This window comes from Pygoscelis adeliae, unplaced genomic scaffold, assembly GCF_000699105.1.
Source record: "Pygoscelis adeliae isolate BGI_AS28 unplaced genomic scaffold, ASM69910v1 Scaffold38, whole genome shotgun sequence".
Taxonomy (NCBI): domain Eukaryota; kingdom Metazoa; phylum Chordata; class Aves; order Sphenisciformes; family Spheniscidae; genus Pygoscelis; species Pygoscelis adeliae.
In genome coordinates this window covers 14,544,331-14,569,357 of record NW_008825614.1, presented here as the reverse complement: position 1 = coordinate 14,569,357, position 25,027 = coordinate 14,544,331, and the positions used below count along the sequence as shown (strand labels likewise).

Below are 25,027 nucleotides of genomic sequence, written 5' to 3'. Positions count from 1 at the left end.
AAGCTCCCCACTGTGCCCATTTAAACACAGCTAAGCTAGGTGTGGATCGGTGTTTAAAGAAACAAGACACAGGAGAGACAGCAGAGCAGGGCCAGCAGCTGCGTGGCACGTTTAATTTCAAGGGAAGAACACCTGACTTCTACATGCAGCCCAACAAACAAATAAATAAAACCAAGTATGTGTTCTGCCTTCTTCATTTAAGACCATTAATTACACCGTTATGGGCATCTCTGTTAGGCGACTCTCACAAAGCTTCTCATGAGACTGATCAGGAAGAGTGCCAAACCGCAGCATGCGGGAACACAGTCCCCCTTTTAGGTTGGGATCAGGGTTTGGTTTCAGCACTAGTCAGGGCTCAGGTCTTCACAGCAGTTGAGTGAAAAGCAGCTGTTAGACCTAGGCCTATAATGAGGAGGAAGAGAAGCACGCTCAGCAGAACCACGTCGAGAGGAGTGGAATGAAGCACACAGAAGAATTAGCCCAGATGAAGTCAAAGCAAGTTTATTCATGTGAGATCAGTTTGGACATGATCAGATTGAAAACCTTTCTCCACCTGAGCACCTTGAGGAAATACACAGAACCAAAAGTCCAGGACAACACCACCACCACAATCCTGAAGTCACAGGCACACCTCGCTAATTGGGGGTGGCCTCAAAGCACCGCCGCACACTTACGTGCGAGCTGCTGGGCAGCTTGTGTTTGCAGCGCTCGCAACACATCTGACACTTCTCAAGAGGGGACAGAACTGTTTACAGGAAGCCATTTGTTGCAGGGGCCTGCCTCTCCTCCCCCCAACCCCGGCAACGTCCCTTTCCCACCCCACCTTTCATCAGAAGCTTATCTAGCGCCCAGACGGCCGGCCAAAAAGCTCATCCAGGTTGGAATTTGAAACCACAGATTCTCAGACGCCGTGCTGGGGCAAACGGTGCCGCCATCAATTTTAGAGCTAAATTTTAGGGAATTTTGATTCTGTTTGTACAGGGGCTAATGAGTAGCTTGGGATGTGAACACTAACCCCAGGGCATAATTCTGAGAACAGGATGATAGATTCTCAGTCTCCTGCTCTAATTATACAGGCAAAAATTGGAATGGGAATGAGAAGAGACAAGAACGGGATTCAGGTCCCCCATCAGTTTAATAGCATTGCTTTCCCAAGCACTGAAATTTTTCAAAGGTTAGCAAAAAATGCAAGAATCGCCTCCACCAAGAAAGAAAGAAAGAGAGAGACTCAATAAAGTGTATAAAATGGAGCAACTGAGTTTCACAGTAAGCAAAGCTGTGCACAGAGCCATCACTGCAGAAGCAACTATCACCAAGCAACCGTTCAATACAGTAAAACCGTAAGGCACTAATAATGTTCCACTTGTTACAATCAACACACGACTAAAAATTGACATTCATAAGTTTAAAAAAAATAAAACCACTGTACATTTTAAAAAGGCAACTTTTCCCATTTAAAAAGTTTCAAATTTTCAGCTCCAGGAATTTTCCTGCCCCCCACCCCCCTCCAGGCATTGCTGACTAGTTAGATTGAGTATTTGATCAGAAGTTCTGCTGGTTAACACATACCTATTACAATGAAACATCCCAAGGCATAAGCAGAAAACAATTTGTTAAGAAGCTACTCGACGATCCCATTATCATCACTTACAAATGTTAGAGGTGTCAGTCGGTCACCCTGCTTACCGCAGTACTGCAAAATGCTCAAAATACCACCATGCTAAGTGCAGTCACATGTTCTTAGTGCTGACTTGCATCTACCTTTCTCTTCAAGGGACAACTCGAGCTTTAAAACCCTGGAGCTTGAGGTCTCCTGCGCAGCCATCGGCAGAGGAGCATGGGGGAAGACAGCAGCACTTGCTCATTGATGCTATTCCACGAGTACGCTTCAGTCCCTGTCTGGAAGCCCATGTCCGAGAGCAGCCAGGTCCCTCAAATTCCTTTAATTCCATTCTGGTTCTCTTTGCTGGAGGTGAGCAATTGCACAATGAGTATGAAATCAGTGACACCAGCTTCCTTCAGAGGGTCACCTGACAGTCCCATTTTGGTCAGTATTGATGAGAGTTCAAATAACAAAGCAGTAGTGAAAGTATTTATGTCCCATTACTGATCCCCAAAGCCATTCAAGGATCCTTTAGACACAAAGGATCTATTAAGGCTTATTCTCAGAGATCACAGTAAAGTATTGCACACTATTTGTCTGCTTAAATAGTTAAAAACTGAAATCTCAGTTCCCAGAGATTAGTAATATTATTATTATTAAAAAATGCTAAAAACAAATATGGAGGTAACTTCTCCATGTGAATCTACTGGAATATGGGACAGTTAATAGCTAGGGATAGCAGAGGTCTGCCTGTGCAGAGATTTAGCAACAGCATTCGTTAAACAACTGGACAGCGCAAATTCCAAATAATTATTTTTGCCCTTTCTAAAAGCTAAAGTGATCGTAAATTTAGATTACCCATGAAATGCACTGTATGATTTCACCGGCACAACACAGCATCAAAGTTCATTGCAAGACAGCCTCTCCACCGTCAGTTTTAAACAGTCGACCTTTGGTCAGGACATCCAGAAATAAATAAGAAAGGGTGTAGCAGTGGGACCACCCAACAGAAGACCCTAGTGCGACTGCTGGCACGGAAGAGTCCGGTAGGCCGGGACAATCCGCCAGTCCCGTGGATTGTCTAGCTTAGGTCAGCAGCTCCAGGGTGCGGGTGGTCTCAGGACGGGTATTTGGTACTTCACTATTGAACTCGCAAAGGCAGGTCAATCAAACCTTGCAGAGCCATTCTGAATTAGTCCAAACCTGGAGGATGTAACAAACAAGTCTCCCAGAGTTTTGGTTAGTGTCCCAGCTGTCAGGTCCATAAAACAGTCCTTCCAGAGGCAAGCAGAAGTCACTCAGCCAGCATTCGCAGGCGCCGCTCATGCAGAAGCAATTTGATCTCCCTCACTATTAATGGTGAAATGAACAGGATTGTTGAACTCGTCTGTGAAAAGAAGCATATCCAGGACAATTAGCACAGAGCAACCATAGCTGCAGCCATCCTGCGCTCCAATCTGCATTCAAGGCCTCCCCGGAAAGATACAGGCTAAGAGAGGCGATGACAAAGTGGCACAGCAGATGGAAGGACTCAGCTTGCAGGAAAGCTCTACAGTTTCAGCTGTCATGATCTTCTCTTCACAAAGAAGATGAGCTCTTCACCTCCTCAACGGCCTTCCTCCTGGCCACTTCTGCTGCTTACCAAAGTGGCCTTTTCCCTTGACAGCACAGATGCAAAGACAATTCCTGGCACTTCCAGCAGGGAAGAACAGGTGAACTGTACAGCATTCACCACTGCGGCAATGCTGAGGAGATCAGGGCCTGAATGGTCTTCTCCCCCGTGGCATACCAGGGCAAGGCATTTTCATTCTAGTGTCAAGATCCTCATCACTCCTTCCACTAATCTTCAAGGGCTAACAAACAAGCAGCTTAACTTCAGCTCCCTGAAAATATTAGGAACTATGTATCATGGAGATGAAGGAGGAAAAAGTCCTGCCTTGGAAGTCAGTCAGGTGGTATGAGCTTTAGAAAATGCATACAGGTATTTTTAGGCAAGTATTTTTGTGCCTCTGCCACAATCTCAGTTCCTGTTGGCCAATGTGACTTTAAAGGATCTAAAATGAACCCAGCTGATTTAGACACCCTGAGGCAAAGGCACACCATAGTCCACTTTGAGAATGGCATCAGAGTTTGCAGCTGCTGCAGAAATAGATTGCATGTCTAAGTCACAATTTCCAGGTTCTCGCAAAAACTTTCTATTGCAAATTGAACTTTGACAAAGAATTTTAAAAGAGGAGATTTCTTACCATTAGAATAAAGAAATAGAAAACCCACATCCATCCCAGGTTCTCCTGGATCAAAGACACTAGATACTAAAGAGAAAGGGGGGGAAAAAAATTATTAAAACCAGGAAGATAAGCATAACTTTCAGGCATTACTCTTTCATTTTCTAGAATTTGTGGGCTGTTAGCGCTCCATACAGAGCTGATCACAAAACCTTCCAGCTGATCTTTTCCTGTCAGAAGAGATGACTCAGGACAGCAGCCTTCCTGTACAAAACCCACAGTCTCAGCAAAGCGGCAATACCATCCTGAAGCTTTACAGTAACTCATAGCAGCATAAAGACAGAACTGAACTACAGTTTCAAAGGGTGACAAATTGACTCCGCTGAATACAAGGTTTTTGCAGAGAACGCTGGGACATAAGTGGATGTAAGTACTCTCAGAAGAACTAAAAGCTCTAGAATGGCTTATAAATTACACAGGACGCATTTTCGAGAGCTGTGCAGCCACTAACTACTTAACCCTTCATCGTAGGCAAGACACTTGAGACTACAGTCTGTTCTGAACCGCATCCTAGTTCAATAGGACTACACAGGCTACAAAAGAAAATGTATTCCCTATCAGCAGATTTATATTCAGAGGCTGTACAAGGGCCTCCCTTCTTCCCTACTGGGTATATTAGCACAAAACAGGATCTGAATTTCTAACATGTTCATTGTGCATTTGCTGTTATTCACACACCCCCAGAATGACATCATGGTTGTCTCTGTTGAAGTAAATGCCATCTTAGAATGGGAGGCAGGTGGAATTTTTCAGAACTGAAGACCCAATTTTTATGATAACGTAAGTTTGAATGGTATGTGTGTGGGAAGACAGAAGCGCTGTAGACAATGCAAGAAGAACATGGAGTGTAACAGTGCACTTTAATATGTCCACAAAGCACTTGTAATTTTCCGTGTTTATTGGAGCTAAGCAGCATCTTTCCTACGAAATACAGACTGAATGACTGTATTTATCAGGCAATCAATGGCAAGTACAAACCCTGATCCCTTTCCAGAAAAGAGACTTGTATGCCTTGCCTGCGTCCTTGGTATTTTACCAGCTCTAGAGGATGCCTGGAACAGAACTGGTTTCAATCTTTCTACTAAATCCTCCCCTCCCCAAAGCACCACTGTGTTCTTCCACATAGTTAACACTTGTATTTGAGAAGAAAGAATGTCCCCAGTGGGCATACTGTCAGCGTCCTTTTCTGCAACAGTCTAGTCTTCAGACCTCTGGCAGCATACTGTAAGGACTATCAAAGCAAGTGGTGCTGGATTTACAAGGTGTAAGAGACATCCATAGATAAAAAGGGGAACCATAAGTAAGAGCAAATTTTAAATTACTTTATAAACACTGTAACATTCATAATAGGTATTCTAATTTTACTCGGTTATACAGGTTAACTTTTCTGCAAGCAAAGGTTTTGCTATTACATTTGAACAAACAAACTTCAAAATATTTTATTTTCACTCTTTGTGAAGCTGACCTTTACTTGCTTTTTGGAGTTCAGGATATGAAAGTCTCTAAAATTCATTTGAATAAAATTCATTTGAATAATGAAAGTGCCATAACATTAGCACTATGAATACTTAGTTTAGTTCTTAATTAAATTGCTTCCACTGGAAGCTTAACACACACGTTCCCTTGGTTGTTTCTTAACTGAATAAATAATTTTAAACCACCCCACCCCCCCACACACCTCTGTTTCTCTCTCTCCATGCAACTTTGGATTGAGAAATGAGCTAACATCTCTAACCACAACAGACTCTGCCTCCTTCCCCAGACCTCTATTTTCCTCTGGTAGCCTCACCTGGCCCACTGCAGCACCAATACTGCCAGTTCCATCCACAATTCCTGTGACTGTTGCCAGAGCCTCGCTGCTGCCTTTCACCAGATCCTGGCGCCCCAGGTCAGCAGAAATTGCAGAACTGATCATGTTAGAAGGGCCTCCGATGAAAAATCCTGGAAGTGCCAAGAAAACAGCCTTGGTGCAAGACAAGCACTAAGATAGATTCTCAGCAGAACATCTTCAAAACACAGATTTTTTTCTACCATGCAAAGCTCAGGAAAAGGATTAAGTCTAGGGACAGTGATCACGGACTAATTGTAGGTAGACGTGTACCCTCACAGCTGAAGCATACGGTCATGGCACACCTCATGTACCTGGAGTATGTACACAGAAACTGCCAACAAGCACATTTTCATCCAACAGCTAAAAAAGAGGTAATTAGCTGTGGCACACTGTGCAAGAAGACTCAGGACACACCAGACTGAATACAGAAAGCTACTTTTGAACAGCATGCATATACAAACCCTCAACACGAAGCAGATTTACACGCATTTCTACTTTGGAGTAGTATACCCCCATGCTACTGCCTCAGTCTCTAGGGACTGAGGATGTGAAGGAGATGGAAGGGGGGGGGGGAATGCAACAGGACAGAGAGTTCTGAAGTAGGAGTGTTTGAAAAGAAAGGCTCTATTCATGCAGGCTAATCTTAATTCCATAACACAGCATAGTATGTCTGGTAGCACACAAAGCTTGTGACCTCTCACAGTACACAGGGCATTTGGGGTTCTGACAGACAAACACCCTCAAATCTGAGCAGCAGCTCATGACTTTGCCATATATACACTTCCTCGGATACCAGATCACCGCTACGTATTTTGGCATAAATCCGTCCTCATCATACTGAGCCAAGGCAGACCCCTTTAGTTCCAAGCCATTATTCTATACAGTCTATATTCTGTACCTCCCCCTGTAAAGCAGTTTTGCTACAGCTGTATTCCAAAAGTAACAGAAATTGGGCCCCAGTTTTTACTCTTTCTGCAAAGCCAGCAGAGATGGCAGCACAAACATATACATTACCACCACCTGAGGCTGGTGTTACTGATTTTTCTGCAATGTATATATATGTCTACTAGCATAACAGTGGCATTTGATAAGATACCTGTAATTGCCATGATCACACCATTGATAGGTTTGCTGTTGGGAGAACCTGCAAGAGAAAGACCAGATGAGTGTAAATAAAACAAGTGAACTTGAGAAAGCCACTTACTTAGGATCAGAAAGAAGCATGCAAACATCCAGTTTGAACTGCCTGTTCAATTAGCTACATAGTGACAACAATAATTTCTATTTGACTAGAGACTTCTACAGAGATTAGTCTTACTGCAAAGGCATTTGGAGACTAAAGACCCAGAAGTTTCCCCGACAGCACTTTACAGTAGAAAAGTCACCTTTGACATTAAAATTTTGTGCCCTATTTCGATATCAGATTTGCCCGGCTCTGGGTTCCAGCCCTTGTTATGCCTCTTTCTATGCCACAGAGCTTGCATTTACCCTCCTTGAAAGTCCATTTGAGTAGTAAGAGAATCCTCCCTCTGTCTCTCTGGGGAAGTTAGACTCAACTCAGTCTCTCCCACCATAAAGTATTCAGCACTTGAATCACCTTTCCACTCATTCTGAATTTTCAAAAAAATTTTTTAAAATACAGAGATTAGATCTGGAGGTAGTAATCCAGTAACTGCCTAAACAATGCTACACAATAAAGTAAAAAATGCAAAACCCCATATCCTCACTCCTCCTTACAAAGCCATGCTTGGGTATCTACAGGTTCTGCTTGCCTTTCCAGGAACAGCATCATACTGTGTACATGCAGCTGGTTTTCCACTAGCCTTTCAGTGCTTTTCAGACACCATTTTCTCCGATACCTCATCACTTCCAGGCATCACCTGAATTCCTTACTCACTGCTTCAACTTAGGGCCCACGCATGGTCAAGTTGCTATGCGTAAGGCAAGTTGCAGCCCACTGCACATATTCTCAGGCCATTATTACTCTTATGTGCAACACACTATGAGCATGAAAAGGTTTCCTGGTTCAGCTGATGGAAATTTAATTATCACACTGCAGTAACTTTGTATCGCCTGTCTGAGCCTTCTGTATCTGGCTGGACAGAGCTAAGCACAAGACACTTAGACCTCTGGCGGCTCTGCTATCTAGAACAAACTTAAAACTTCGTCAGCGATAATTTTATATTTGCTTCCAATTCACTTCTGAAAGTAATGAGTTAGCACAAGAGCCTACAAAACTCTACCGAACTCCACCAAACCCAATCCTTGCTATTTAATGATTATACCTTATTGACCTTACTTTGAGACCGTCTGAGTAAGCCAGCATGCTTCTCAAAGGCACACTTTACTGTTCGTGTCCAGCTCTGGCAGCTATTTCTGTCCACATGTCTCAAAGTGCTCTATAAAAGCCGGTCTATCGCCACCCCGTTTTGGAGGAAGACACAGAGAAGCAAAATGACATCCCAGTGAGTTAAAGCACTCTGGTACCACAGGACACCATGTCTGAAGACACAAAACTGTTACCCTTAGAAAAGCTTCATAGTTGTTTCACAGAAATGAGATCTACCTGTCTCCTTCTACTCAGTTTTCCTGACAGACTCCTTTCAATCACCGAGAACTATATCTATTATAAGAGGCGCAGAAACTCTTCAATTTCACCACTTACAGAAGCATAAATGGTGAAGTCTAAGAGCTTCTGCCTCTTTGTAGTGTATATATACTCCAGCACAGATCTGTCCGCAGCTTCTCTTTCCTCTTACTATAGGGATACACCTGAGATTTCCTGCTCTGCCAGTTATGGCATTGATACAATGCCAATGCCAAAAATCTCACTGACACTGGAGAAGGATCAGTACCATAACTCACCAGTACAGGGGAATCCAACCACTCAGCTAATTCTCTTCCAGCTCGTTAACCAGAGAACAGATTTCTTTCTGTGCAGTGCCACACTTCAGGCAAAATAGACCAAAAAGGCACCATCCTGATCCAGAAGCAGTTTCAAGACCAGAAAACATAATTAGAACAGGCTGTGCTCTGGTTCTCTCTAAGAAGTCCCAAATGAACCTCTTATCACTGCACAGCAAAAGCATACTCACGGCTGTATCCAAAAAGAGAGCCTACAGCAAAGAGCAGGCTAATTGCTAGCACTGGAGCTCTCTTCTGTAGCACATCAGAAATCAAGCCCTGGATAGTCCCACCTGCAAAACAAAAAAATCATCATCAGGCTCAGGATGCTAACACCTTGAACAAAAAACTCATTTCACTGAGTGCCGTGGCCTCTTGTCTTCTCATCAATATGCATTCTCTCTAAAATCCTGAAAACTAAGTCTCCTGCCCTTACTGCCCCAGACACAGAGACAACAGTAAAGTTAAGTGGCTCAGACAGAGCAGGGAAAACTACTCATGATGCTTTCCCAGGAATTTATTACTTTTTTTTTCTGGCACGCAACTAGCCCATGCTCCTGCTTTCCTTTTCCTTCCCCTATAGACCCATCACAGCTCTAGGATCACCACAGCTCTGGATGTAAGCAAGCTTAACATTGTGGCTGGTTTCTTTAACAGAGAGTGCAGGAGAAGGCAGTTCTTTTTCACAGGGGAAGCATTAGCACACAGGGGCGTCACATTCCCTGCTGTCTCACCTACTTAGGGTAGGTGCAACTAATTGCAACAAATGCTGATAGCTGATAAAAATCACCTTATGTATCATTGCTACCTCTGTAGGAACTGCTCTGCTGGTAAAAACTAGAATGTTGAGAAAGCCTAGCAGAAAAAGCCACAGAGGCAAAAAAACTTAACCCTGAACAGACCAAAACAAGGATGTCTATTCTGGGAAAGCTAGCTGGACAAGGTAATAAAGCAAGAAACTGAGCACAGGAGAGTGGAAGTCTAAACACATATACAATATGTTCTTTATTCTGGAGGAACAGGGTCAGATTTTGCAGCCAGCAGAAACAAGTGCAATTACATTTTATTTCTGAACATAACACAGTTGTGCCTGCTCTGCTGAGATCTGCACTGAGTCTGTTCTTAAAAATACAGGACAGAAGGGACAGTACAGAACCCAGTAAGTCCAGATCTAAACTCCCCCTCAAGGGTACCTGTCAGAAAGGAAGTAGCAAGCAGCAGGGACACCATTTTGTACACGGCACTTTTCAAGAAGTCCTAGTGAGTAAAGAAAAATGCCCGCTGGGGGTAATGTCCAAGAATAAGATAGTGCCCTTTAAATTATATGTAAGCTCTACAGGAGGCTCACATACTCTGTGTTTTAGAAAAAAACAGCCAAGCAGCCACATACGTAACTAGACTTTTCATATATTCAATAAACAGCTAGATCCCACTGAACATGACTGCTCTGAGCTGCATTTGCTGTCTTTCGTTTTCAAACGCTAGCAGGACAACTGCAGGAAGATGTCATTCACTTGCTCACTCACCTATGATTCCTCCTACATCATACCAGATCGAGAGCTGGTCAGCTTCTGCTTCTTTCCATCCAAAGTTGTTGCTGAGGTAGAAGGGCAGCCAGAAGAAGAATGAGTAATTCACCAGTTTCAAGCAGGCATAGGCCAAAGAGTACTGGAACAAAGAGAGGGTCAGCAAGCAGTTAGCACTTGAGAAATGCAAACAGTGTTTCTGCTTCTTCCCATAAAGCTCTGTATCCAGCTAAAGTTTCAGGGGGAAGTGCTTCTGCATTTCACATAAGAAGGCAGCATTATGAAAGCTTAATGCTGAACATCAAAGGGAACCCACGAATACAAAAATCACTGTCAAGACAGCTATTTTCTTTTCACTGAATGCAAAGGGTTAAAACACTTTCAGTGTAATCTTGAGAGGAAACGACACCAGACTTCAAAAAATGAATAAAATTTAATTCACCTTCTGAAGAGAAGGGAGCCAACCACGTGACATGAAACAAGCTTGAGATTTAGTCATCTGTGCATCATGCTGAGAAAAGTTATGTGAAGTAGTTGCTCTGTGCTATCTTTTGCTGCTCAGAAGGCTCATCTGCTTACAGCACCAGAAGAGAAAGCTTCGTTCATAATCCCCAGGCAGGTATTCCAGGACACAAGATGAAAGGTTTGGCCAAAGCTAAGCACATGCTTCCAAACCCAACAGCTGAGACAACCTCCTGCTTTTGGCTGCTGGGCTCAAGCTCTCCTTAGCTAGCAGGAGATCTTCTTTAGAGCTTTCACATGTGGGGCAAAGATTTGTTCTCTGGGATTGCTGGCCTAGCATGCAGAGGGACAAGGCACACTATTTCAGTAAGACCTCCTGATAAACACTGACACGGCAGTTCAAGGAGCCCATATTTAAAGAGGTAAACAAGGATGATGGCGGAAAAAACAACCTGTTAGAATCACAGCTTTTGAAACTGTATGTATATGTGTATGTACAAACTTGCCTTTGAATTTTGAAAAGCAGATCTTTTTATATATTAAACTCCACTAAATCATCTCTTCTGAATTTATATTGTTTTAACAGATACATCCTTTTTAGCTGTATTATTATTATGCTTTTTCACTGTTACAGGACATAAACTAATCTCCACCATAGATGTGAGACATGGGGATGTTTGGTAGAGTTCTCCTGCCTCTGGGTGTGAGAAGTGCACTGTACGAAGCGGTATTTATTACAACATGCTTAGAAACTGTCTACCAGATTGTCTGAGTGATGAAACATTGAATTTCTAGAGGCTTGGGGAAAGCTGTCTGTACCAAAACTCTTCCACCATATCGCTCAGCAGAAGAGAGGAAGTACAGAAAAAAATATGTCAAAGTCTTTGTAGAATCTTGACAAGGCTTTGGAGGTTCTCTCAGTACTTGGTCTCTCACTGATCTGACATAGTGTCCTGGTTTGGCTGGGCACTGATCTGACATCAGATAAAACTCACAGACTCAGAGGTGTTCACGTTGCTGGGTTAATGCACAGAACATGTCCTCAAAATCCCAAGTACAGAAACAGCAACATCAGTTGTATAGTACCTCCTTAGGTTCTGGCCAATGAGAAAAAGTCACGCATCAACTGAGGCAGCCTCCACCACTAAGAAATTTTGCCTAAAGGTTCTTTGTACATCAGCCCATTCTTAGCACCATCAAAACTGAGCCATAGTTTATATGGCATTTAGCCATATTAGGAAAGAGCTCAAGATGGGTATGCTTTCTTTTGCCATCCCTCAACCAAGGTCTTAACAACAGAACTGTGGTTGTCCAGCACTCTGAACACTGACAATCCACCCATCCCTTCTAGATTTTGTGTTGCCTTAACCACAACAACTAACCACTTCACTCACTAATTGACAATACTGTCAATTCAGTAGTTCTGCTTCATGATCAAATCCAGACAGTTCACGTATTACTGAGCCAGCCACCCTGCCCCCTTTCTTGTACTGATTCTAGTATTCAGGGGGCACACAACCCACTGACACAGAAAGTTAACATTGCTTTTTAATGGCAGGTTAATTTTTCAACTGAACCAAACGCATGAATTGGGCAATACCGCTGATGCGGAACTACAAGTTCTCACACAAGGGACAGGATGAGGATATGTGGAAACTGCATCACCAGGCCTTGTTTCCAGTAGTTTATAGAAAAACTGCCTACTTTGCCACATGTTACATCATGCTGATTACTGCTTTTCAGCCCAGCTTTCTGCTTTAAGGCAACTAAAAAAAAACCAAACCCCAATATCAGTGCCACAGAGTTCTGTGTGATGCTCAGCTAGCAGTGAGAATCCCACTCCTCAGGGCAGCGTAGCTACCTTACCAAGAAAGCATCCTACAGCCACCTTTGCTCATGGCCTCCCCTCTAAATTCAGCAGCAAAAAGGGCAGGATCTCTGCTGCCCTTAGTCGGCTCATTACATGCACTAAATGAAGCAGGAGTCCGATGGGAAAAGCAACGTGCAACCACACAGCCAGACAGTATTATAATCCATGCGCACAAGGATAAAAGTCCCAACCCCAAGGTTTTAACAGCGTAAGAAGTCAGACATCAACAACTACAACACATAGTCAACATATTAACAATGATGTCAACAAATGCTGACAACACAAAAAGTCAGCTTTATGTTTAACAACGTAAGTCAGATCTCACTCAAGAATCTGTGTCCTCACCAGTACTACACCCGGAAGGCAACAAGCCTGGAAAAAGCCAATGGCCTTTGGCTGGTTGTCAGTGTCAGTTGCTTGAATAGAGTAATTCCGGTCATCATCATCTGCATCATCATTGCCCATTAAAGGTCTGTTGGCATCTTCCTCCACACTGCTGTCTTCATCTGCTCCAAGCTCAGGGAGGCCTAAGTTTTACAAGGGATATGCAACAGGAAAAACAGACCACAGCCTGTTCACCCTCTCCCCACTCTAGAGCTATGCTCGCTTCTTTTAAGCAATTCTCCCTTCTAGCAATTCCCTTGCTCTCCCATACCTCCATCCTCCTTTGGCTTAGAAACTCTTCTAGATGGTGTTCTGCAGTGTCACCAGTTTCTACCCTCTGTCTTCTAGCGCTCTTGAAAGTATTGTCTGATCCTGGCGTCGGCTTTGTCTGTTCTGAGTGTCTGGCCATTAGTTGGAAGACAACAAATTAGTGCATTTCCCCCCTTATTTAGTGGTTGGGATCCTTGGACCTAGCTCCTGGGTACCACTTCCCTTGAGCGTGGAGGCTGAGTGTACCCGCAACTACTCAGACAGCTGCTGCCTGTTAATGCCTCTGCTGGAACAGAAACCCTAGGAACTGCACTGCGCTTTCTGGGCAGCTGAGTGCTCTTATGAGCACTGTTTATGGTAGCTTTAGTGCTACCAACCTTATAGCCTTTGCAGGCACCTGGGAAACCTCCTCCATGGCCTTGTCAAAGCCCAAAAGTTCTTTTGTTTTCCTGTTACACTTTGGCTTGCCTACCATCTTCTCAAAGACGGACCATATCCAAACTCAGAGCTATTTAACCGGCTGCAGGAGGCCAGCAGATGAAAAGTACTTTCCCTTCCCACTGCACAGTTGAGGCTTGCCATAGTTTTCTCCTACAATAGCCAGTTACCAGTTTGCCTACTGTTTCTTTTAAAAAAAACTGATTTTCCAAGTGAAGAAAAACTGACAATTAGGCACATCCTAATGTAGACATTAGAGCCAGGCTGTTTTATTTTGCTTTTTAAAATATCCAGACCCTATACACATGATGCACTGTGGCATTTAGTGTGATCTTGGCGAGTAAAGCATTTGCTCCATTAAACACACTAAAGCGCAACACCGTTTTATTAAAGCCCCGAGGATAAGTGCTGTCAGAACGAGCAGTACTTTTAGTACTACATGGAAAGCTGCAGATCTGCTTTCCATGAAGAGACTGAAACGCTACAGCCCTCTTCTACTTACCCACTTCCTTCGGTGACGTCAGGAGCCCAAAGAAGACAATGACTCCTCCAGCAAACTGTACCGAGGCAGTCACCAAGAAAGCATACTGAAGATAAATAAATGATTATTTTTTTAAAACTCTTTCAGTCACATAGGCTTCCCTGACTAAGGAGGGCTTCTTTACATTCCAACCTTGTCAGAGTAAAACACAGCTACAACAACCCAGACTACATCCATAAAACTTGGAAACAAGTGATCTCTGCATCTCCTGAACAGACTCGGTTCTATCTAGGCTGAAAGACCACATTGAAACAAGCTGTTTTAGTGTACTGAGATGACAGCAGTGAGGAAGAAGCTCACCCAACACAACCACAGATCCAGCTATATTGGAAGGGACTGCTCAAAGATGGGTCAAACACCAAATTCGGACCAGGTTGCTCAGGGCTTTGTTCAATCAGGTCTTGAAATCCTCCAAAGACAGATCCTCCAGGCTTTGGCCCCCTGTTCCAATGTTTAACTAACTCCATAGTGAAACAGTTTTCCAAACATCCAGTTGGAACTGTCCCTGCTTCACTTTATACCCACTGCTTTTTAGCCCGCTCATCGTGCAGCCCAGGAAAGAGTCTGGGTCTGATTTCTCAGCAATCTTCTCACAGGCTTTGGAAGGCTGCTATTTGGTACCCTAAGCCTCCTCGTGTCCAGAGTGACAAGCTCAGCTCTGTTAGCCTGTCCTTATAGGTCACGCGCTGCAAGATGCGCTGGTTCACTTACATTCCCTGTATTCAATTGCCTGCCTGCCGCATTGCAGCAGTGTAGCGCGTGCCTGGCCTCTTCCCAGTTATAGAAGCTATGCCTCCATGCCTGTCAGAACCTCGCCACTATTCAGTAGCAGTGACTTCAGTTAAGTGAGAACCTATGACGGATGACTCTGAAGAGAACTTTAAGCCACCCAAATCAGAAAAGGGTATACACTATGACACTAGGGCTCTTCAATAACATCAGTCCCATTTACAGAGAAGTCTCAGGCTCATTTCTCCCAACTTGGAAGGGTCAGGAAAGGAATACCCTTTCTATTCTGCCTACTGCTTACTACCACAGAATTCAGGAAGGTGAAACTGGATGCTCTGAGCCTGTTATCTCTCAGAGACAGGATAAGAAACTAGTCTCTCACAACCCAATCAGACATGCAGTCCTAGCTAGAAGCCAAACAGCAATACCTACCTCGTAGCCGTATTTGAGAACACAGGAGGCAAGGAACGCCCCGAGGATATTTCCCACAGATGCACAGGCACTCCAGAGCCCAAACACAAACCCTCTCCTGCAGAAGGGGAAAAAAATTTGAAAAAGCAATGTGGAGAGAGGTGACATTAGGAGCAAGACAAAGATATAACATTCAAGTAAACTTTAACTTTTGAATAATGTTACAGCATTCTCCCAGTCCACTTCAAAGGGACTCAAAGGTCACTTAAAACAAAACACAGAATAACTTGGGGGTACCAAATAGATAAGCGAGGAATGTTCTATCCTGAAACACCTGTGTTACAGCAGAGGTGAGCTGGCAGCAACAGGGTTACAAGCTATGGCTAGAGCTCATCTGCAATACCCCAAAGTGACAGAGTTGAACCTACAATGAGACAGTTTCCATTTGGTCTCTTCAGTGGTAAGTAGACAGAAACAGGTTTTCCAGTGGCATGAAAATTCTAATTCAGCCACTCTGCACTACACGACTTTTGAAGTTTGAACCTGTGCCTTTAACACACACAACTGTGTTCACACCAAGCTGTTCTGTGGCTCCAGGGAAGGGAAAAAAAAAAAAAAAGAAAAAAAAAGAAAGAGATGATAGTAACAAGTAAAGCATATTTCATCCCACATAACTTTAATTCTGACCTAACAGTTGGCCTCTTTGGTTTGAGACTTTCAGCTCAATCTGCTACTCAGCAGGTCAGATAAATGAGTCACTGAAGAAAACGCAACTTACCCAGCTTTTCCAAACCAATTGCCCATGACAGCAACCACACAGGGCCAACCAGTGGACTGCAGCAAGCCGTTCACAACCCAGAGACAGCAGTAGAACCACTTGTTGTAGAAATGCAACCATTCTGTGAGTGTGCCAAAGAAGAATACCTACAGAGGACAAAAAAAACACCAAAAAAACACCACCAAACAAAAACAGAGAGGAAACCCTGAGGGTACTGCTGAAAGCCAGGCAGGAGTGGGGTCCTAAAAAAGAAATAACATTTCAGGGAGAAGGTCCCCTGCAGTGGCCAGGCCAGAGGCAAGCCTGGCATTGTTTAAGAAACAGCTCAGAGCTAATAGCACCCTCTGCTGAGCCACCACAGCACTGACTCCAGAGCCCAAACAACTCCAGAGACAAACGTGCTGTCATGGCACTTCCATTACAAAAAGACTTTTATCTTCATAAACAGCACAGTTATAACAGGAGAGGAGAAGAGACAAATACTTTCAGTAACAACACTAAAAATACAGCAGCCTCTTGGTCTGCTATTGTACTGACATCCAAATCCACAAGGCTCTATGCAAACACAAAACCCTCAGCAGTCATTTGTCTTAGCAAAATTTAACATAAATACTACAGCCAGGTCTCAAATTACTAAGAGCCCTAACCCAAACTAGCCAAAATAAACACACTTTGCGGCACACTGTGCTTGATGCATGTTTGTGGTTGTATGTTTGCAGAACACAATAGGCCATAGTGGGGTCTGTAGCCGCTGGGTAAATCAAAAGCACTCCACACATTTTACCACTACTTTAATAACCAGAAAACCTCAATGAGATAAAACCGATTCACACTTATCTGCTTGAACCTGAAGAACCCTTTTGTTTTAAGTAGGCATTCTTTTTTGACACATGCCCTCCCAGAAATTACAAAATAAGTAAATGAATGCTTAGTATTGTTAGCACGTTCTTTAAAAAAAAGAGTGCAAAGATTGCATTTGGAAGCGAAAGCCTTGATGACAACATTTGTGGGCTGGGAGAACAGTTATAACGCAAAACAGTCCCAAAAAGTCCAAATACACCAATCTTGCACAAAAGCTGTTCATCAAGTCTCTAGATGGTGCCTCAAACTTAGGAATTTCCTTCTGACACAGTATCCATAAATAGGTATTTCAGGAAGAGGTGACTCATCTAGCATAGCTCTATGCTTTAGACAATGCAATAAGTGCATCCAGAACTAAGTTTTACACGCAGACTTTGAGACCACTGAGGTACAGCAACAGCTCATGGGCAGATTCACACAGAAACAGAGCCTCTTCTCCCCTAAAGCAAAACCCTATCCAGAAACCCTAAGAGAGATTTATAAATCACACTAGTATGTTCTGACTTACCACCAGAGCAGAGGAACACATGCCAAAAGACAAAACCCAGCGTAAATTCAGGCGATCCCCAACTATGCCACTGACAAAGAGACCCTAAGAACAAAACACAGCATTAAATAACAGATGCAAATCTTGTGGCTTTATCTGCAAGAATTAAAATTACGTAGAAGGGTCACACTGATCCAAACGTCCTTGTTATACCAACTCACAGTTTGATTCTAACCACTTCTTCCGCCACCAAAGAAGCCCTGCTTATAGTTGTTCATTAAATTTCTTATTTTTAAAAAATTCAGCTGAGAACTCTCGGAGAGATAGAACTAGCCCTTCCACCCAACTGGCGATAGGGGTGTGAGAAATTCTGAAGTGATAGTATTTCTCTTGCATTTGTTAACAAGCATCTTCACATGGGTGACAGGCACGGGCAGAACAGACAGACATTGAAGGAAAAAAATTGGCTCCTGCACTAAGCTTTTTAACTGCATTAGTGCTAGGCAAGTCCAAGAAGAAGATCCTGTTCATCCCCTCCAAATGTGGGTGTGATCATTACAGTAAAATTCAACCAAAGCTTAGCAGCTTTGGGTTAGTTTTACTCACCATAGCATAGGAAAACAAAAAGATAGTGTCCAATGTCCCCAAGAAGAGAGTTGCTTCTTCTGCATTTGGAAATAAATGGCTGCTGTTCCAGAGCTACAGAGAGAAAATTTTAACAGGTAAACAGGGGGAGGCATAGCTCATTCTACTCTTTTTCGATGGAAACCCCAACTCCAAGGCAGAACAGCATCTGGCCCCAGCAACCCCCCCATTCCTCCAACACTGTAATTATCAAATCAAGAACAATTCTGGCATTATCTACTGCAGAAAACGTGCACTGCCACTTCGTTTCACTTCTAAAGGGCAAGCTAGCAAACCAGAAGTGAGGAAATGCTCGTTCCACCTGAATCAAGACAAATGACTGGCAAACCAAACCCTACTTCTAACAAGCATGCAACTGTTAAGACAGCTTCTTACACAGAAACACTGATGAGCATCTTAATGAATAATACAATAAAGGCATATTCTGTTTTATGTGCAGTGTCTCTTCTGTACTTATCTTGCCGTCTTCACCAAATGAATAATTCCCTTAAAGTATTTGTGGCAGCAACCATAATAAGAAATGACAGGCCACAAACAGAAAAGAAAGAACACAAAAGGAACAAGGGGAAGAAATAGACAGGTTGGAAACTATTTACAATGAACTCCAGTCACTAATTTTATTTTTTGTGCTTACCCTGAGTTTCATTTTACTTTCAATATGATCAAAAAAAGGGAAAAAAAGACTCAATTGTCCCCAAACTAAGATTAGTGACATCAGCTGAAAATAGCAAGCTTTGAGGATGACTTGAAGAATGAATAAAATCAATCAGGACAAAGTTTTCTTCCCTCCCCACCATGCCCCCATTAGAAAACAAACAAATAAACCCAATCCAAACCTGACCTATGGATGTGCCTATCTCAAATATCATCAGTTTTAGTTTGATTCTACCTCTCCAGGAGAGCATCCTGTACAGACAGCACTAATTACACATCCACTTAGTTTAAAAGATATAACATTGGTAAGGCCTACTGATACAGCTTCTGCTTAAGTCTTATGTGTCCAAGAAAACTAATAAATCCCTTGAGAAATACTTTTTGCCACTTGAGGCCACCAATACCTACTTACACCAGTAGCTTTCAACTTTTAACCAGATATCCCCGGGGGTCCACAAGCTATTAAGAGTCTTAGCAAGATAAAAGAATCAAATCTTTTGTTGTTAGGCTTTAACTCGTTAAACAACCTCTGCAGAACTCACAAATCTTTAAAGGCTGAAAAGTATAGAAGAGCAACTTAGATCTAATAAAATCATACTAGGGCCTACTCACAAAACAACTGCAAAACATTTCGTTATACTTTAAAAAATATTTTTAAATATAAAAATAAAGAATAACTGTAGTTAAAAAGATATACCAAAGTTCAAAACCGATAGCACGTGACTTCTCTGTTCGTGTCCTTAATCTGTTCTATCAATTTCCCAAAACACACTTTACCGTTAACTGACATAACCTAAATTAATACCAAAAAGACCTCTTTGACCATTTTTCTTGATCAGACACATATACCTCAACATCCAGCAAACACTAAATCATCTGTATTAAAAAAAAAAAGATCAAAACAGCTTCCAAAATACACTAGTTGTTTGAATGTCAGTTAAGGAACTAAATATAAACACCTGTAGTTCATTTTAGCATCCCTGAGATGCTCACTCCTTTTTGCCATACTATAAAATCCTGAACATATTACAGGCCCAATTTACTGTTTTCACTTATCACAAAAAGTCAGCATTTAACATCCCTCAGTCAAACGTTCAAATAACTGATGATTTCTAATGCAGACAACACCCAAGCAACTGACTTGGAACTCCCCGCTCTAATAGATCTCATGGTCTGCGACCAAGCTGTTAACGCAAGATTTCTTCCACTTCTCAAAAGCATCAAAAAAAGCCACTGCTAAAAACAAGCATGCCCCTAAAAGGACTATGGGTAGGAGCCAGGAGGTAGTTCTTGCATTCCCATTTGTGAGGTGCAAGCAGCATGCAACTTCCTCTTCTGCAAGCAAACGCTGCCAAAACTCCCACCGCTTTCACTGAAGCTAGGATTTTACAGACAAGGGGTACTGGATGTTCAGCGTTTTTGGAAATCAGACCTTTTAGATGCAAGATAAAAAGCCATTCTTCAGTATCAATTTAGAATAGCAGCTAGCACTTTCAGATAGCTTTCTTCTCTCCTACTTTGGCTATCCTTTTAACAGGGCGGCAGCAGCTGCACCGCCACAGAGAAAGCCGCAGCCAGGGTTTTAGAGAGGTCTCTGGAAGCATATTAACTGCTCTCGTTTATTGCCTCCGACACTTCAGAGGTAGGGTCCCTCTTTCCTCCTCCTCCCCCACCTCCACGCTGCTGGCTACTACAGACACTCTCCTGGGGTTCCCATTTCCATTGGAACACTGAAACTTCTTGAGAAGTTTCTCTCTGGGGACCACCTGGAAAGACTTCACCCTCACCTGATGATCCAGAAAACTACAATTCAGACACCTGAAGTTCTCGCTCACGTTCTGAGAAGTGTCCCTGATGAACACTTAAAGGGGCCTCTTTAGCACCACAAGCTCAGCATACTGGAAGTTATCCATCTTTCTTTGCACTTGCCTATCTCTTGTGTCCTTACCTCATACGGACGGAGCTCAGGGGCCGTGCTGTTTAGGCAGGAGGGAGTCCATTGGCTGGAAATGCTGACTTTGACATTACTGAATGTCTTTCTGGAAGCATGGAGCAGGGAGTAACTGCCGGAAAACACATAAGCACAAGTTGACCAAATCTTCTCTGGAGGTCAAGTGGGAAAGGATGGGACTCAAAATACAGATACATGCTGTCTAAGCAGGCAGCATAGCAGAGGACTGGCAGTTTTAGGGATAGTAGCCAGCAGCGGGAACCCCCAAATTATGGGTAGACACACTGATTTTAGCAGGCAGTTGTGAAATAGGGTCTTGACTGGAAAGGACCTCCTCTTTTATTTTCAAAAGAGGAGGTGACTGTGCAATTAGGTACCTCAGGAAAAAAAAAACCAAAACAAAACAGTAAAGAGAAAAGAGAAGGCACTCATCTGGCTAACCACCATTACAAGTGCTCTTCCAGAGACAGATTAGGTATCAGTGGCAGTATTGCTGTGAAGACCAAAGGATATCAGCGAGGCAAAGTTTGTAAGGAGAGGCAGTACGGTATTCCAGCTGTTGTCAGCTGGTGTAACAGACAAGCTTTCAACAAACAAATCTAGTGGACCTTCAGATCTGATGCAGTGACCTCTCTGTTCTAAAGGCCTGTCCACCCTCTGCAAACAGCACTTTTGGGAGAGAAGAGGACCCCAGAAGAAACAACAACATGTTCCATCAGTCAGAACAGGCATTACAGTTCTGAGCATCAGGGTTTGCTTCCTTCCTCGTTTCAGCTAGTTCCTCCCCACAACCACCCACATTCGCCCTTCTGCAACAGACTGCTGCCGGCTTGGCACAGTCAGCCTCACCTTTGGTGCAAGCCCTGTTTGTGGCTGGATTCCCCAGGGGCATAGCACACTTAGCTCCACTACTGCACGACTCCCAGACTGGTTGGTACTACTAGCTTTTGAGTTTGTTTTCAAGCTCACAACCAAAGGTTAAGACTATTTCCCTACCTTCATTCTCCCTCTTTGGACATGCCCTCACCTCCCCAGATTCAGTGAGGTGAACACTTCTCTGTGCAGAGATACACTCAACCTACCTGAAGAAGGCCAGCAGGAACACAACAATTTTTTTTTGAACACAACAATATGATGGTGGGTGCAACGGGACACAAGGCCTCTGTTTGCGGGCTGCCTCCATAAGCTTCCAGGCAAAGCCATCCTCCTGGCAGCCCTACCCCTGCTGCTGCCCTTGGCCACAAAGGCTGGATGGTGCTTAGGTCATTCTTCTTCTCACTTAAACAGAAGAAGGTGGGAAGGGAGGAAAAAAGACTCTATGCCATTCCTTCCCAGTTTGTTTCACATGGCTACCCTTCTCATCACCTGTATGTTCCTTGACACCTTCTACGCCCAGAAATGTCTTTTTACTCCCATTCGCCCAGTACCCCCGTGGTTATCCTCCAACGCACTTCTTTTTTGTTCCCCTCCTAGCAGATGCCTCTTCAGTGCCCATCACCAAAGGAGTTCCCCCGGGATCTACCAACTTCCAGTGTTCCCATGTTAAAGACCATTCTGCACGTTTTACATACATGGTGCACCACAGAGTGGTCACAAATAAACTAACTTTCCTCTGCTACCTGGCTGGTGAATAAGTCAAGAGAGCAGCATTTGGTTACTGGTGGGGAATGGTTTTGGATCTAACTGCCTCTTTAAGATGTTGTTGAAAGTATATACCCAAGAGTGGACTTACACAGCTGGAAAAAGGAAACTGACTGTGAGGACAGTGCTGAAATCCAACAGCTAGACTCCCTGCCTACTCATTCGCAAGCCCTACATTATAGCTTCATCTGTCACTAACTCATTAGTACAGCACGTGGCAAGTCATACTTTCCTGTCCCTACCTGTAGGGCATGGGTGACATCTGCCTAAACTTCTAGATACCAGATATTACCAGTACTGAGGAAAGGATATGATAGACATGAAGTTTCTTAGTGCTGGCTCATGCCACACTACTCCACTCCCTCAGCTGTGCCAGCGTGGCTGAGGGGCCGTTTCTGCAAACCGAGTCTGGGAAACGATCCCGCTGGGCAGCGAGGCGGTGGAGCTCTCTCCACACCTCCCTTTTGTTTTCTTGGCAGAGATCTTTTCAGCCAGATTTCCCTGCAGAGCTCACAAAGCAGCTGCACAAACACTTGCGTCCGTGCAACAGAGACAGCAGCGCAGAGAAAGATACGCTGTATACTGACATCGCTGCTGAAGGCAGAACTTGATTCTGTTCGTGCTAGCTGGCTTAAGACGCTAGACAAATCGGTTGGTGGGAGCTGCGCCTTCAAGAGACATTCAAACACCACACACATTCTGAATGCTGAGGAGAGGTAAAATAACCCACCATCCCTGTTCCCCCAAAGTATCAGAGCTGAACTAAGACGGAACATAATGCCTTTGTGTTCTTTCATACCCACAGGTGCTTTTTGTAATGATTTGTAAATCTGACATAAGACTTTTCAAGTTCAGTTTTATAACCTCACTTGGAGAAATTAGCAGTCATTGCCCAGACTCCCTCTTATCCAAATTTCTGCTGCTGAAAGCCTGTATTTTCACAGAGATTTCTGCTCTTCTTTCTAATAACTTTTAAATGTTTCATCAAGACAACTTTCACTGTAAGAAGTCTTCCTTTCCTGTTCTCTCAATGACGACGCATGCCTGGCCGACAGATGCCAGCTACTACTGGATACATTAACCATCACAGAAACCAAGGCCACATCTGACCTCCAAAACAGAGTACGGCATGGACATCCTCTGAGTAACAGGGACCCAGCTATTACACCTTTGAGACACCGGAGTAACATTTATCCTACACCACACTTGAACACCTCCATTCTCATCCAGGACAAATGCAGCAAGTCTATACAAGATCTGGGACCGTCTGCATCTACACAGCCCAGGTGCAGCTGAGCCACGGTCCCATTCCTCCAGCTAGGACAGCCCACCCAGGTGCAGCAGCACCTTCTAGTAGGGACATGCTTCTAGGCTGCTTGGGTTCATGCAGAGGGAAAAAAATCACCTGCAGTAGGAGCTGTGGGAAGGCACGGCTAAGCCTGGAAGGGGCATCTTCACAAGTAGTCTTGAAACTACATCTAAGGTCCCAGACCATTTCTCAACAATTAATGAAAACTCAGCACTCACACAAGTATCACATGGCGTTACTCCCTTGCAGGACGCAGTAAAACTGCTCAGGGCAGTCCGGAACCCAAGGCACTCCAATTTCCCAGCACCATGGTCCTTACAGTCCTGTGAGCCACGCGGTCTGTTGGTCAAACACAAGAGCTTGTTCTCCTTCCCTGCGTCTCCCTCCCCTCCCACCAGGCAACAGCAGATAACAGAGTTCTCTCGAGGAAAGCAAAACACTGACAGTTGTGCAATGCTGCGGGAAAAGTTCCTTCCTCGGGTAATCAGTTCGCAGCCTGAAGCACGAGATTTACTACTCGCTTCATGTCAACACACCAAATATAGATCTTATTTGTCCAAGATACCGAATCTTTTTAAAGCTAAGACCTGGTTTTGACCTTAGAGTCGCCTATTTTTTTTTAATAGCATTTACTATTGAAATTATCTATTCCTCAGAGCTTTTCAATCTCAGCTAGGTCTCTAGAAGACGACCTTCTGGCACAGGACGACACTTTTCACTTATTTACAGTGTAGAGATGACTACGAAAGATTTTGTTTTCCCTTTTTTTCTCTTTTCATCCTGTCCTTTTTATATTCAGAACTAGCTTTCTCCCTAGGCTAGAAGAATATGCAACTAGGAGTTCATCCATACAAATTAGTCTTCGAATTATTCCGAGAATGCCACATTAAATTTGTAGTGGAGGGGGAGCAAAAACTAGGAGGCAGGCTAAACCACAGAACTCAAGGCAGTGAAGCACAAGCCTTTAAGAAAGGAAGAGAACTGCTTTTAGGGTCTTAGACTGTCTTGTCTGCTTGTTTAGCACTATTTGCCTTCAGCTAACCGATATTTTGAATAAGCTTTTGTTAAGCTTTCTGTATTCTCCCTTATCCCTTCACTTAAGGTCAAAATAAGATGCCTTAAGTTCAAAATAAACTTCCTTAATACCACCCTGCCGTCCTCCAAAGCCGGCAGGAAAGACCAGAATTAACATTCCTGGGACTTCCAAAGCGCAAAACAAACAAACGAAATTGTTTTTAAAGAAACCAACACACTCTTTTATGCCACCTTTCCAAACAGACGGAAGAGGCGCAAACCCAAGCCCACACGGGGCCCTTCGCAGCCACCACAAGCGGACTGCCTGACACCCGAGAGCCCCAGCTGGGTGTTCTTTGGGAGGAAAAGGGACTCCTCCAAGCACCAAGTCGATCCGAGCACGCTCACGCCCGCTGCGGAGACGACACGCCGA

The 25,027-nt window shown here is 43.7% G+C and overlaps 1 protein-coding gene across 1 annotated transcript; it reads right to left on the bottom strand.

The window, feature by feature from the left end:
- Positions 1-1,459: 1,459 nt before the first annotated feature.
- On the bottom strand, positions 1,460-21,813 carry SLC37A3 (solute carrier family 37, member 3). The gene is made up of 14 exons (XM_009333043.1): positions 21,713-21,813; positions 20,628-20,742; positions 17,987-18,079; positions 17,402-17,485; positions 16,033-16,178; positions 15,276-15,372; positions 14,076-14,160; positions 12,827-13,008; positions 10,150-10,291; positions 8,815-8,916; positions 6,816-6,863; positions 5,678-5,829; positions 3,850-3,915; positions 1,460-2,990 (listed from the first exon to the last, which is right to left on the bottom strand). The coding sequence occupies exons 1-14, from the start codon at positions 21,811-21,813 to the stop codon at positions 2,898-2,900; spliced, it is 1,506 nt and encodes a 501-aa protein (XP_009331318.1). The 3' UTR covers positions 1,460-2,897.
- Positions 21,814-25,027: the final 3,214 nt, after the last annotated feature.